This window comes from Schistocerca nitens, chromosome 4 (assembly GCF_023898315.1).
Source record: "Schistocerca nitens isolate TAMUIC-IGC-003100 chromosome 4, iqSchNite1.1, whole genome shotgun sequence".
Taxonomy (NCBI): domain Eukaryota; kingdom Metazoa; phylum Arthropoda; class Insecta; order Orthoptera; family Acrididae; genus Schistocerca; species Schistocerca nitens.
This window is the reverse complement of record NC_064617.1, coordinates 869,710,307-869,726,479: the sequence shown is the minus strand read 5'-3', so window position 1 is coordinate 869,726,479 and position 16,173 is coordinate 869,710,307. Positions and strand designations below refer to the sequence as shown.

At 43.7% G+C, this 16,173-nt stretch overlaps 1 protein-coding gene across 1 annotated transcript in view; it reads left to right on the top strand.

Moving 5' to 3' along the window:
* The window catches only part of LOC126251912 (aprataxin), a 93,462-nt gene that overhangs the window by 66,056 nt on the left and 11,233 nt on the right, over positions 1 to 16,173 (top strand). The window contains exon 2 of the mRNA XM_049952643.1: positions 10,098 to 10,237. Coding sequence (XP_049808600.1) covers positions 10,098 to 10,237 — 140 coding nt within the window. The remainder of the gene's footprint in view (positions 1 to 10,097; positions 10,238 to 16,173) is intronic.

Here is a 16,173-nt window from a genome sequence, read left to right as displayed (position 1 = left end):
TTCTTTCAGGAGTGCTAGTTCTGCAAGGTTCGCAGGAGAGCTTCTGTAAAGTTTGAAAGGTAGGAGACGAGGTACTGGCAGAAGTAAAGCTGTGAGTACCGGGCGTGAGTCGTGCTTCGGTAGCTCAGATGGTAGAGCAGTTGCCCGCGAAAGGCAAAGGTCCCGAGTTCGAGTCTCGGTCGGGCACACAGTTTTAATCTGCCAGGAAGTTTCATATCAGCGTACACTCCGCTGCAGAGTGAAAATCTCATTCTGTTTGAATGCCTCTGGCCTGCAGTAATTATTCTAATCTTATCCTGATGATTCCTATGTGATCAATACATTGGGGGTTATAGTATATTCTTAGAGTCACCATTTAAAGTCAGTTCTTGAAACTTTGTTAATAGACTTCCTTGCGATAGTTTGCATCTATCTTCAAGAATCTTCCAGTTCAGTTCCTTCAGCATCTCTGTGAAACACACTATTGGATTTGAAGGAGATATCAAGGTGGTAAGGTAATGACCATGGTTCTCTCTTCTAATCATCACTACTTTTATTACACGACAAATGTACAGGTCGAAGACTAGGCGGGAACTGAGGTCCCGGAAGTATACAAAACAAAGATCAACTCGAAGACATAATACACATATGATGATCTGGCCTATCAATGTGTGGATCGACGCCACAGAGTAAACAAACCTGCTGCCCTTATCCATATATGTTCAATATCCTCTGTTAGTCCTTTCTGGTATGGGTCCCACATACTTTAGCAATATTCTAGAACTGGTCACCTGAGTGATTTTTAAGCAATCTCCTTTGTAGACTGATTGCATTTGCCCAGTAGTCTACCAATAAACCAAAGTCTCCCACCTGCTTGACCCACGACTGAACCTATCTTATCATTCCATTTCATATCCCTGCAAAGTGTTATACCCACGTAGTTGTATAAGTTGGCCAATTCCAATGGTAACTCATTGATATATAGTAACAGAATATTACATTTTTTTCATTTTGTGTTGTGCAAAATTTTATGTTTCTTAACATTTAGAGCAAGTTGCCAATCTTTGCATTACCTCTAAATCTTGACAAGATCTCACTAAATATTTATGCAGCTTCTTCCAGATTGTACTACATTATATACATCTTCATTGTCTGCAAAAAACCTGAGATTACTATTAATATTGTCTGCAAGGTCATTAATATACAACATGAACAGCAAGAATCATAACGCACTTGCCTGTGGCACACCCGAAGTTACTTCTACATCCGACGATGGCTCTCCAACCAAAATAACATGCTGCAGCGACCCTACCAAAAAGTCCACAATCCAGTCACAAATTTCAGTTGATACCCCATATGATCATACATTTGACAATAATCTCTTGATGCTTCAGAATGTATCCTATCAATCTCTCTCTTATTTGTGCCATAAAACTCTCTCCTTTCTGATCGCATTCTGTACAACTTCATTAATTACCCAAACTACTCTTTTAATCTCCAGAATTTTTTTGTAACATTGAATTTCAAAGACTGCTGTTCTTTTCTTGTTGGTACTGGTTATCTACATTTCACTTCCAAATAAATCTAGAAGAAAGAAAGATATGGAAAACATTGACAAAGATGAGGAACAGGATGGTAAGAAACATGTAAAGACATCAGGGAATAACAGGGAGCTGTTGGGGGTAAAATGGTAGGGGATGACAGAGATTGGAATGCATCTAATAAATAATTGAGGGCGTAATGTACAAGTAGTACTCGGAGATTAAACAGTTTGCCACAGGAGAGGAAGTTGTTGTGGGCTGCATCAGACCTATCAGGGGACTGCTGAGGAAAAAAGGCTACAATCCAGATAAAAACATTCAGTTAAATCTTGCTAGCAGTTCAGTTGACATGCAACACTAACATATTTGCCTTTTTCAGGGAAGTTTGTCTAGATGTTGCAGGCCTACTTCATATCAACAAAGTTAATTAAGGCATGTTCTTGTGAGTTAAGTACAATTCTAAGCTACTTGTGTAACCAGTCAATTATAACTGGGACATTTCCTGACTGGCTAAAATATGCAGATGTTAAGCCTCTATTCAAGAAAGGGGATAAAGAGATACCATCAAACTACAGACCGATTTCACTTTTGCCAGCATTCTCAAAAATTTTAGAAAAAGTAATGTACAGGCAGCTGCTCAACCATCTGACCACAAAGAACATATTATCAAGAACACAGTTTGGATTTCTGAAGGGTTCTGATATCGAGAAGGCTATTTACACCTACAGTGAAAATGTACTTAATTCATTAAATAACAAATTACAAGCAGCAGGTATTTTCTGTGATTTGTCAAAGGCATTCTTTTAAGTAAATTAGAATTCTATGGTGTCACGGGCAGTGCTGCAAAATGGTTCAAGTCATACCTCACTAACAGGAAACAAAGGGTGTCAGTACAAGGGACTAGTGAATTAAGTCATCAGTCATCATCAGAATGGGAAGAAATTACATGTGGTGTCCTACAAGGATCCATCTTAGGGCCATTGCTTTTTCTTGTGTACATTAATGATCTCTCATCAGTCACACTGCCAGAAACAGAGTTCGTTTTGTTTGCAGATGACACAAGTATTGCAATAAATAGTATGCCAATTGGTCCCTCTTGTGAAGGGGTCCCCCAGTTGGAAGGTGCACGCCATCGGAGATGCTGGCAATCGTGGGGGATTTTCTCACAATGAGTCAATCATCTTCCCAATCAATGTGTACGAAACGTAAACATAATGAGGCTAATGATTCAAAGACCATTCCCGCTGCACCATGGTTCCTTGTGGTCTCACATACTGAAGATGGTCAGTCCTTTGCAATCATAAATCCATTTATTGTTCAGAAAGGGGTTGATGCAATTGCTGGCCCTGTGAAATCCTGCTCTCATTTAGGGAATGGCGCTTTTCTTATGGAGACTATTTCTGATTCTCAAGCACAACAACTGCTTGCTGCCTCGATTCTTCCCAGCTACCCTGTGTGTGTCGAGGCTCACAGATGAGTTCTTCCTGTGGTGTAATTTACACCAGGCTGCTCGATGGTCTAACCGAGGCCAAAATCCAATCTTACCTCTATCAGGGTGTGTTTGCCATCCATCGTGTAATGAAAAAGATAGATTCCTCCTTAGTGCCCACCCGCACTCTTTTGCTTCTCGCCTTTGATAGAGTGGTGCTTCTGTCCAAGATCAAAGCAGGCTATGAAATTATCACAGTCTTGCCATACATTCCGAACCCAATGCACTGCTACCAGTGTCATCATTTCAGTCACACTAGAATGTATTGTCGACACCCAGCCAAATGTGTAACCTGTGGTAGGGGTGTGCACGAGGGCAGTTGTTCACCTCCTTCTTCCCCACTGTATCAACTGCAATGGAAGCCATGCTGCCTCCTCTCGGGATTGTCCCATGTATCATGATGAGTGGGCTGTCCGAGAGATCTGGGTAAAGGAAAAAGTGCCTTACCCAGTTGCTCGCAAGTTACTGGCTAGTCGCAAACCCTGCATTCTCCCGTCTGACACCTATAGTTCTGTTCTTGTTATCCCTCTCTCCATGAAGGACATGGCCATGCAGACGTGTGAGCTCCAATTCAACTCTGATGTTGTGAAACCGCCCAGTGTTAAGGTAGCATCACCACCCCCCATTCAGCTGTGCAACAAGCCACCAAACTTTCGCCTCAAGGGGCGAAGCCACCAGCTACACAACTGGTAGGCTGGAAAGGACAGGAGGAGTACTCCCGCGAAGACTTCCACTGTCCCTCCAGCCAAATAACACTAGAGTCTTCCTCTAACTGGAAAGGCTCAAAGAAATCCACGAAAGGCAAATGGACTTTTCATTCGCCGACTTTAAGATCTTCTTCGACGGTGTCACCACGTGATACATTAGCTCGGCCAGCCTCCGGGTCGCCGGTGCGCACCACCAACCATTTTTTCAGCATTTGACTCCACATGCCAACTGCACAAGCAAGCCCTACATCTCTTCCTCATCATGACTCTCCTCCAATGGAACGTTCACCGCCTTCGGTCCCACAAAGAGGATTTATGGCTGCTTTTAGCTTCTCAGCGTCCCCTTGTACTCTGCCTTCAGGAAACGAAATTGTGCCCTCAAGACTGCTTTGAGCTTTCGCATTTCTTACCGATTCATTTTGACCTCTCCCCCCGAGATCAGCATTCCATCTCATGTGGGCGTCATGTTGCTCATATGGGATGACATTCATAGTCAATCCATCTCCCTGACTACCCATCTTCAAGTTATTGCAGTTCACCTTTTCCTCCCCCTCTTGACTTTCTCTCTCTGTACCATTCATATCCCTCTGTCATTTGATGTCACCAGGGCAGACGTCCTTCGTCTTATTGGGCAGCTACCTCTCCCATTTTTGCTACTCAATGACTTCAATGCACATCATCCCCTTTGGGGTTCTCCCAGGACCTGTCAGAGGTGCCCTCTTGGCTGACCCTTAACCTCTTCTGCCTTAACAATTTAGCACACACTTCTCTTTCCAATTCCTCACACACCTATTCCCATTTGGATCTATCCTTCTGCACTGCCCAGCTTGCCCATCATCTTGAGTGGTCCCTTTTTTCTGACACTTATTCGAGCAACTATTTCCCATATGCTATCCACTTGCTGACTCCTACCCGATCCACGTACACACCCAAATGGCAGGTTACTAAGGCTGACTGTCAGCTTAGCTCCTCCCTGGTGACCTTTGAAGAACAAGATTTCCCCAGTTGTGATGACTAGGTGGAATATCTCACAAACATTATCCTTACTGCTGCAGAATGTTCCATTCCTTGCACTTCCTCTTTGCCACATCATGTCCCAGTCCCTTGGTGGACTGAGGCATTCCGTGATGCAATTCGCACATGGAGACGTGCTCTCCACTTTTTTAACTGTCATCCTACAGTGGCAAACTGCATTCTTTATAAACAGATGCGTTCAAAGTGTCATCGCATTCTTAACAGTTCCAACCCTTCCTCTGTCATGTGGGCCAACCTCCAATGGCTCTCTGGGACCAAGACCCATTCCAAAATTTCTGGCCGGACGGTAGCAGACGATGTCATTGTGGACCCTATTGGTGTCTCCAACACCTTGAGTCGCAATTTTGCGGAAGTTTTGAGCTCTTCCTACTATCAATCTGCCTTCTTCCATTGGAAACGGGCAGAGGAGGCTCAGGCAATACCCTTCTCTTCTCTGAATCATGAGTGCTACAATGCCACACTTACTATGAGGGAGCTAGATCATGCTCTCAGTTCATCCTGATCCTCCGTCCCAGGGCCAGATGCCATCCACATTCAGATGTTGCAGCACCTTTGTCTTGTGGGCAAGCACTTTCTGCTTAACATGTACAACCACATTTGGGCAGAGGGCACATTTCCCAGACTTTGGCATGAAGCCACTGTCGTACACATACCTAAGCCCGGTAAGGACAAAAAACTGCCTTCTACCTACAGCCCCATCTCTTTTATCAGCTGCATTTGCAAGGTGATGGAACGTATGATTCTTGCCCGGTTGGTATGGTGGCTCGAGTCTCCCTATTTACTGACGAATGCACAGTGTGGATTTCAAGCACGGCATTCTGCAGTTGACCATCTCGTTACTTTGTCCACCCATGTCATGAACGGTTTTCTGTGGAAATCCTAGACTGTGGCTGTGTTTTTCTATTTGGAGACGATCTACGACACCTGCTGGAGAACTGGTATCCTCCATACTCTTTACGCATGGGGCTTCAGTGGCCAACTGCCCTGTTTCCTTCAGGCATTTTTAAAAGACAGATTTTGAAGGTGCATGTGGGTTCTGCCTCGTCGGACACCTTTATCCAGGAAAACCGTGTGCCTCAGGTTGCATGCTGAACATCTTCTTTGCTGTCACCATTAACCCTACAATGGCCTGTCTCCTGCCTGGCATTACTGGCCCCCTTTTTGTTGACAATTTTGGTATCACTGAGCGGCGTCTTCAGCGATGTCTTGATCGTCTTCACTCCTGGTGCATCAACAGTGGCTTTCACTTTTCCACTGACAAAACCATCTGTATGAATTTCTGGCAGTGCAAATGGTTTCTCCCACCATCTTTACACCTTGGGCCTGTTGCCTTTCTGTTCATTGAAACTATGAAATTCCTGGGGCTCATGCTCGATAGGAAGCTCTCTTGGTCCTCCCATGTCTCTTACCTGGCATCCCACTGTATGTGGTTCCTCAGTGTCCTACGTGTGCTGAACGGTACTTCCTGGTGTGCCAATTGAACCACCCTCCTCTGTTTGTACCAGTCCTTTGTCCATTAGAAATTCGACTGTGGGTGCTTTGTTTATGCATCTACACGTCCATCCCTCTTACGCCGTCTCAACACTATCCATGATCGTGACATCCGTTTGGCTACGGATGCCTTTTACAATAGCCCAGTTGAGAGTCTGTATGCTGAAGCTGCTGAACTGCCACTGTCCTACCGCTGTGACTTTTTCCTCAGCAGGTATGCATGCCGTTTGTCTGCCATGCATGGCCACCCATCCTATGCCTCCTTCTTCGATGATTCCTTTGATCGCCAGTATGGGGCGTGTCCCTCTTCTCTGTTACCTTCTGGAGTTCGCTTTCGGCACTTGCTACAGTGGCTTAACTTTATACACCTACACCTTTCCTGGTGGGTGTGAACCCTTCACCACCTTGGCTTCGTGAAGTGGGCCATGTTAACCTGGGCCTTCATTCATTTCCTAAGGACATTGCTTCAGCCTCAGTCTATTGCCTTCAGTTTCACAATTTTTGCATGGAACTTCACGATAGTACCTTTGTATACACTTATGGCTCTCGGACTGACCGTGGGGTTGGGTGTGCCTTCGTCATTGGCAGCCGTGTCTTTCAATAGTGGCTTCCGGCATACTGCTCAGTATTTACAGCTGAGCTCTTTGCACTGTATCTGGCCAAGGAGTACATCCGTCGACACAGTCTTTTCAATTGTGTCCTCTGCTCAGACTCACTCAGCACCCTTTAAAGTCTATGTGCGCTGTACACCGTCCATTGATTAGTGCAGTGGGTCCAGGAAAACTGTCACTTGCTCGCTCTTGGTGGAGCCACTGTGATGTTTCTGTGGGTTCCTCGTCATGTCGGTCTGCCAGGAAACGAGCCTGCTGACGCTGCTGCCAAGGCTGCAGTCGTCGTACCTCAGCCCGTGAGTTCCTATATCCCCTCCGATGATCTCTGTGTTGCCATCTGTCAGGAGGTGGAGTCCCTTTGACATCGCCAATGGTCCTTGCTTCACGAGAATAAGCTCTGGCTTATTTGAGCCTCTCCCAGTGGCTTGGATGACCACCTCTCCGCCCTCCCACTGGGAGGAGGTCATTTTAACTAGGCTGTGTATGGGCACTGCCTTATTAGCCATCCTCATTTGATAAGTGGTGATACCCCACCACTTTGTCCACATTGCACCGAAGTTTTAACTGTCCACCACTTCCTGACGGACTGCCCATTTTTTAACAGGATTTGTTCCCACTTGGGTTTGCCATCTGATTTATCGGCCGTTTTAGCAAATAACATGTGGACTGTCTACTGTGTTTTACTTTTTATCCTCCAAAGCAATATGGCGAAGGCCATTTAATTTTTAGTTTTGGACCTCTGTTTCTGTATGGTGTCTTTTTTTTAGCGCTTTTTCCTCTGCCTGTTTGTAGCTGTCTTCTATTACGTCAACTGGGACTGTCGTATAGTTGCTTTTTAACTCCTCTCTGTCTTTGTGTTCTGTAGTTTTGATTCGGGCGCGTATGACCCCAGTTGTTTTTTGTCCTCAAAAGCTAAACAAAACTAAAACTCAACCATTTCATTCTGTTGACAGCAGGAAGGATGATGATGTATCAGAATAGATATGCAGCACCAGTTCTCGACTATTTTTTAAGCTATTCTTCATTATTATTCTGCTGTTTATGAAATCTTCTCTATAAGCCGAGTCACCGTGTCATGTTCTGCAATGTCTCGACAAGTTTTCCTCTCATCACCTTCAGGCAAAGTGTCAAGTTCATGTCCGATTCATTCTTTTCTTCCTGTTGGACCACAGACTGTTACACTAAGAGCTCAATGGGTAGGCCAGTTGCGTGCCTCTGGAAGAGATGTTGCTGCCATGGTGGAATGCCTCCCCAGGGGGAAGAGGGGGCTCCTGGTATTGAGAACTAGTGCTACGTGTCTTTACCGCTTGCTGCTTCCACCACTTTTGCATCAAGCTATTCTGGATGTATTTTTGCTAACACTGCATCCCATGTGGAGCTCAGTTGGACATTGCTGTTCCCATTGACAAGATTGTGATGTACTCTTATTTCCATTGCCTCATTGACCAAATCCCAGAACTGGTTGGGACAGGTGAGAATCTTGTTCCGTTCAAAAACAAACCTGTCTCCTTTGTTGATGCTGTGCTGTGCTACTGCAGACTTGTTATTTTGGCTGATGCAAATGCTCTTCACACATTCTGAAAAGTGCTGCAGGATTCATCGTTGTGTCTGGCTGATGTACTTCATGCTTTACTGATAACCATTGCTGTTGGATGTCAAGTATCCATAGCCGTAGCTGAGACTGCCAGGATAATAGAGAACTATGACATAAAAACAATTTTCTGTACAATAGTTAAAATCAAGGTGAGGCTCCAGTCAACCAGAGACCATCTACTGTTACGGGCACCTGACATCTACAGCATTGGTTCAGAGTATGGCACGGAGTGCATCAGCCGGGTGCAGTGATGCATCTCGCAACACTGTTCAGAGCCTGTGAAGAGCATTTGCCTTGGCCAAACTGAGAAGTAGCATTGGCAGAGCACAGTATCAGGGAACGAGATATGTTCATTTTTTAACAGAAAAGGTGTCAATGCGTTCTGGAATTCTGTCCTAAAAGAGGCAGTAGAAATAAGATTAGAAGATTATCTCGTTGACTGGGACAGCAGTTTGCAACTGAGCTCTGAATGGGATGTGGCATTAGGAAAATAAATCAAGAATGCTGTGATGTGAAAGGGACGTAGACCGCATGGGGGTTGGGCAGGCAGCACCAGTTCTCGACACCAGTAGCCCCCTTCCCTGTGCTCAGGCCCTTCCCACCACTGGCCGTGACATACCTTACAGAGGCACGTGATTGGCCATCCTTTCGGGCCTGCGGCAGAGGAGTCAGCTGTCCAGTGACTATAAAAGAATGAACTGGATGTAAACTTGGCACTTTCATGCAGGTGACAATACAGAACCACTGTGACAGCACAACGCCATGACTTGGCTAATAACATGAAGTTTTCGGCAATGATTTTCAGTGAAAAAGCTTGCTTTCCCTCTTGTCTTTTATTTATTTTTATCAAGGTTGTTAATTTAAATTAAACTGTTATATATGCAGCTGCTCTCATGTGAGGCATATCTTTTTGTAAGTGTAATATTTACCTCATGTTGTCCACTTTCCTCTTCCACTTCATCCTCGTGCCCCTCCCATGGCCCACTCATTCACGTGACCAATGTTTAATCTTAATGTTTTTTGGATTATTGCCTTTAAATTTGCTTGCTGTTTAGCTTTGACACTTTCAATTATGTTACTACTACACTGTAAAAGATGACATTTACTCTGAGTTTGTAACTCACTCTCCATGCATAATATCTTTTTGGATTTTGTGGATTTAAAAATTTTCTCAGGGAATCGAATGTTCAAACAAATTTCGGGCTTGCAACCGGTCATCATTTTGTACATCCCATGGTATTTCAACTGGGCACCTGCCAGTCTTATTTAGGTCAGCCATCAAAGACGGTGTCATTGATGGCTCACCTGAAGATGAAATATAAGGGGATGTGTTAGACGACGGCTGGCACTGAGTGCAAGCCCAAAATTTATTTGAACTTTTTGGATACTGTTCACTAGTAATGGAGCATCTATGTGACAATGTCAGTTGTAGCATGACGGCGGCCTTGTAAACTGAAAACTGGTTAACAAAATAAATAAATGCTGTAGAACATTTACAGTTATGAAGTTGTTCCACGAAGCAGCAATGGAAGAACCAGTTAACAACTGACATTAATGTATCTTATAAGAGATGTGAGTTTTGAAATTTTGATTGCTTGCTGCTTTGTACTGAATGCTTATTAAAATAAACAATAAACCCTTTCATTCCAGGCTGAATTCCACTATCTTGTACTTCCAAAGGAAGATATACATTCCTTGACAAATGTCACTAGAGCTAATCTACCACTTCTTAAACACATGGATAAAATTGCTCAGGAAATAACAAGAAACCATGAGGAAAGACAGTTCAAGTTAGTATACATTTTTGCTGCTTCTGGTGAATGTAGGAAATACAATGTAATAGAAAATGAGTTGGACTTAAAATTATGTTATATGCATGTTGAATAAAACTTAAATTTAATGTTTGGGTTGGCCAAGGCTCAACTCTAGGTCTGCTATTGTTCCTCATATACACTTTATGATCAAAAGTATCTGGACACCCCTAAACACATATGTTTTTCATATCAGGTGCATTGTGATGCCATCTACTGCTGGGTACTCCATGTCAGTGACCTCAGTAGTCATTAGACATCGTTAGAGAGCAGAATGGGGCACTCCACGGAACTCACGGACTTGAATGTGGTCAGGTGATTGGGTGTCACTTGTGTCCTACGTCTGTACGCGAGATTTCCACACTCCCAAACATCCATAGGTCCTCTGTTTCCGATGTAATAGTGAAGTGGAAACATTAAGGGAAATGTGCAGCATGACACCGTACAGACCGACCTCGTATGTTGGCCGACAGTTGAAGAGGGTCGTAGTGTGTAATAGCTAGACATCTATTCAGACCATCACACAGGAATTCCAAACTGCATCAGGATCCACTGCAACTACTATGACAGTTAAGTGGAAGGTGAGAAAACTTGGATTTCATGGTCAAGTGGCTGCTCACAAGCCACACATCACGGCGGTAAATGCCAAACGATACCTCGCTTGGTGTAAGGAGCATAAACATTGGACAATAGAACAGTGGAAAAATGTTGTGTGGAGTGACAAATCACGGTACACCATGTGGTGATCCGATGGCAGGGTTTGTGTATGGCGAATGCCCAGTGAACGTCATCTGCCAGTGTGTTTAGTGCCAACAGTGATATTCAGAGGCGGTGCTGTTATGGTGTGGTTGTGTTTTTCATTGGGGGGGGGGGGGGGGGTGCGGCTTGCACCCCTTGTTGTTTTGCATGGCACTAACAGAGCACAGTCCTACATTGATGTTTTAAGCATCTTCTTGTTTGCCACTGTTGAAGAGCTATTCGGGGATGGTGACTGCATCTTTCAACACAATTGAGCACCTGTTCATAATGCACAGCCTGTGGCAGAGTGGTTACACAACAACATCCCTGTAATGGACTGGCCTGCACAGAGTCCTGGCCTGAATGCTATAGAACACCGTTGGGATGTTTTGGAATGTCGACTTGGTGCCATGCCTCACTGAAAGACATCAATACCTCTCCTCGTTGCAACACTCCATGAAAAATGGGTTGCCATTCCCAAGAAACCTTCCAGCAACTGCTTGAACGTATGCTTGCGAGAGTGGAAGCTGTCATCAAGGCTAAGGGTGGGCCAACACCATGTAGAATTCCAGCATTACCGATGGAGGGCGCCACGAACTTGTAAGTCATTTTCAGCCAGGTGACTGGATACTTTTGATCACATAGTGTATGTAAACAATCTTTCATGCAGTATGTAACAAACGTCATCATTTCTTTTTGTGGATGACACTAATATTGTGATTAATCCAGGCATATATACAACAGAATAAATGATAAATATTGTTCTTAAAAGCATCATTGACTGGTTTTCTGTGAATGGGCTGACTCACAATTTTAAAGAGACACAAATACTCAGTTTGCACATCTGATGGTACTACATCAATGATAAGTGTAATACATGGTGAAGGAATAATACATAATGCAGAAACTTCAAAATTCTCAGATGTTCACATTGATAAGAATTCAAATTGGAGAAAGCACATTATGAAACTCCTCAAAAACCTTATTTCAGCCATATTTTCACTTAACATCATTGCAAATCTAGGGGTTAGAGAAATCAGTATGATGAGACATTTCACATGTTTTCATTCAATAATGTCATATGGAATAATGTTGTGGGGTAAAATTTTAAGAGAGAAAGTGTTCATTGCTCAAAAATGTGCTGTAAGAATAATATTTGGTGCTGACCCATGTGTGGTGCTCATCCACGATCACTTCTATTACTGCTTCCAGTATATTTATTCCCTCATGAAATTTGTTGTAAATAATCCACAGCAGTTTAAAAGGAACAATGATGTACATAATTACAATGCCAGAAGGAAAAATGGCATTCATTTCTCCATATTAAGGTTGTCTTCAGCACAAATGTAGATGCACAAACCTGCAAACAAAAATTTTAATCACTTACCCAGTGATACAAAATGGAACATCAAAATAACTAAGTGCATTAAAAATTTATGCTTAAATGTAGACAGAGCATTATAAAATGATCAGCTTTTTTCATTAGCCCATCCTTTTCTGTCACTCTGTTGCTATGACTTCTGCTTCCCCCCCCCCCCCCCCCCCCGCCCTTCACCCCTCAATCCAAAACAACAAAAACTAAAAAATTCTCTCCTACCCAAAATGTTCTCGGTTTTCAAGCCGCGTCAAATTGAATAAAATCCTCGAGCTTTCGATGACCATCTCCGCCATTGTCGTCAGGAGTTCACTGACTGCCAGAGCTGCTACAGTTTCTCACTTATGTAGGCATGATGACATCAGCAGCATCCAATCAGACAGACCCAATGTGGCATGCGCGCGCGTAAGTCGACCCGGGCAGCTGGTGGCGCTATTGCCTGTGGCCGCACCGGTGACGTCAGGTGGCGCCAGGGGGGGGGGGGGGGGTGCCACGTTTGAAACGGCCGCTCCCACGTCGTGCATCTGTCTTTGCTTTCTTTCGATGTCCAACGCCCACCCCCCATGATCTGCTGAGTGTGTACCACTAGTCTCTCTTGAAATTGTTGTTGTACAAACGAATCTCACCTGCTTACTTCCCTGGCGCCACCTGACGTCACCGGCACGCGCCACATTGGGTCTATCTGATTGGCTGCTGCTGTTGTTGCCATGCCCATATAAGAGAGAAACCGTAGCAGCCCTGGCAGTCAGTGAACTCCTGATGGCGCTGGAGGAGATGGTCATCGAAAGCTTGAGGATTTTATTCAATTTGACGTGGCTTGAAAACCGAAAACATTTTATTCATGTATGCCATTGCGAAAGACTAAGAGGACACAAAGTACTGTATATTTGACAAGAGTAATAATTTACACGTTAACACTTTCAACACTGCCCTCTTTACACCCGGCACTTGGCTGTAAACTGGCATATTTAATGAATGTTTGAAATTAGATTCCAAAGAACAGGAAAATGATAGGAATATGGTTCTTGCATCATTTAAAAGGAAAAAAGTAAGAGCTTTACATGATAGTGAGTTTATTTTACAATATAAATTACAAATGGGTGTTATAATTAAAAAAGAAAACACAAAAATATCGTGGATAAAAAAGTTTTACATGATCTCTCTCTTGAGTAATGCCATTATTACTGTATCTAAATTTAAAACAAAATATCACTTGACTGTCTAACTGCTGGTACCTGTAAACTAGAATATTTTAATAGTTCAGATGTAGTTAGCCTTCGTGTGAAAATCCTGGAAACACTGTGGGAAGCAAAGGCCAACGCCACAGTCCTTGCACCACCATCTACTTCCTTTCTGATGCGCTTACCCGTCTCTTTCTTCCCCCTGTCTGAACATACTTTGCAATACCTAGTAGTATTCACCTTGTTTGCAGTGGGTGGGACCTTCTCCTGAAAGTGCCTTGCAAATGTCCTCTCAATTTGTGAGGATGAAGCGGCTTGTTGCTGAAAAATATTTCCGCCCTTCTCAGCCAATTTCTTCCCCACTCTGTGAATAAATTCTACTAGGAATACATTCTACCTAGTGTTCTCTTTATATAAAATAAAACTATTGACAGTTGACACTATAAACAAGTGGAAAAACAGCTTTTACCACCAATCAAAGTTTTTCGGGCAAACGGGCTCTTCACTTTATGAACAATTGAGACATACATACCTGAATCGTCACTTGTACTTTCGTCTGGAGAGTACGAATCCTCTTTGTCAGAATCATCAACTTCAGATCCATCATCTCCATAAAGAATATCTAAGATCTCTGCCTCCGTCAACTTGCTGCGCGATATTTTCACGATCGTAAACACCTGTGAATGAACTGCAGGTAACTTCGACTTTGCAGTGCTCACAGCCGCTCCCAGGATGAGATAGCCGATAAGTGCTTGCCTCTTGCAGAAGAAGAACGAAATATGTACACATTAGTTGACGAAACTGCTTCGGAGACGCACTAAACGCGCTTATGGAGCCAAATAAAGGCTCGCCCATTACGGTATACGGGCGCCGTCGCCAACGTCAGGGCGGCTGCGCCCATATGGCGTACGAGCACCGTGCTGTAAGTGTTAAGCAAGTCATTGGAATTACATAGGGCAGCTGGGTCAACACTGTGTTCTCTTCTTGGCTCTTAACTACAGACTGTGTTTTGTGGCAACATGCAATCACCTCTCTGACTGAGCTTTAAGCTAACTCCTTATCACTTAGTGCCTGTGTGCAGTTCTGTTGTCCCTACTGTCAAAGGGCAACACAACTGACATTTTTTCTTCCCTGTGAGAGATTTTGATGCATTTATAGTCAGTTACTTAGTAATGTAATAAGTGTGTATTTTGAAGTTTTCCCAGCACAATGAGCATCTCATGAGATTTTGGGATTACAGCCACGTGATACTGACTTCTTGCATCGATATTTTGACAACCAGACAGCCATTTTGAGATGAATAGTATGACTAGAAATTAGTATTGCACATCACTACATTCTTTACAAAATTTGAAGTGTTGGCCAGAATGAAACTCTTGGCCATGAAAAGATCCTTTTGGAATTAAATTACAGTATCTGCAGAAATACATTTGATGTAAGTTTTTATTAATTGGGATGGTGGCTTTCAGCTGCATAAGTTGAGACACCCAGTCATTTGGTTATTTGTTCACAAAGCAAAATTATATGCCTAGTGCCATTTAATGTGTAGAGAAAGTACATAAAAGGACATGTATGTGTATTTGCGCTGATGTCCACTTAACTTTATTGTATCAAACAATAGAAAACCCAGGATGGAATGTAACAAAGAAGTTTGTAACTTTATTATATAGTGTAACAGAAAAACAAATTACATCAAGTGGGAAACAAAACACAGTTCTCCAAACTAGTCCAAAGAAACTGGCCCCAAAGATAATGCACATGGTGTCCTGTTGACTGTCGATAGTCACTCCCACACAAACCCCTATCCCCACCCCTAAAGTGCAGAGTACCAGATAGGCCAGGGTACTTAAACTTCATTTCCCGGCCCACACGAGTGTGGATGTAAGGGGTCGGGTGCCGTTGGATGGTTCTGCTTATATAACTGGTCCCAGGGTGTGAAAGTTGGGCCGGTTACAGCTATCTGACTCTGGCGTGATTATTGACCTGGTGTGAGGTGTGCATGAAGTTGACTTTGGGGTCGTGAGCGTTGCTGGCAGCATCCAAGCAGTTTTTACCCACAGTGTGGAGACTTTGGTCCTCTTTCTGTGGTTGAGGACAGTCACTGTGTATTTTTCTCATTGTAATGCTCAGTACAGGCCGATGTACAGTGGCTGCAGAGGATGTAGTACCAGATCTATGGGAAGCACGGTGTGTGCGAAAACTGGGTGTGTGTGGTATGCTGTGATGCCAGAGTTGCACAGAAGGTCTCTGCATGCTTTCTGATTTGCTGCAAGAGACAGGTTAGCTGTGCCTTGTTTGGGAGAGGCATGCGTGCAAGAAATTCCACTGGGATGCATAATTGTTCCCCGTACACGAACTCTGCCAATGAACAGCCCACATCAGTTTTTAAACAATCCGTAAACACAACAAAACCGTGGCAATGCTTGAGTCTAAGCGTCTTTGTGGTACATCAGATAGGCCTTTAACATACAGTGCCACCTTTCCACCAAGCTGCTGCTGGCTGGGTGGTAGCTGGTTGTTCAGTTATGTCAGAAACTGCAAAATGTTGACAATTGCTAGAACATTGTGGACTCAAATTGGCGTCCCTGTTTGGTGGGAATGAGAAATGGAAACCCAAAATG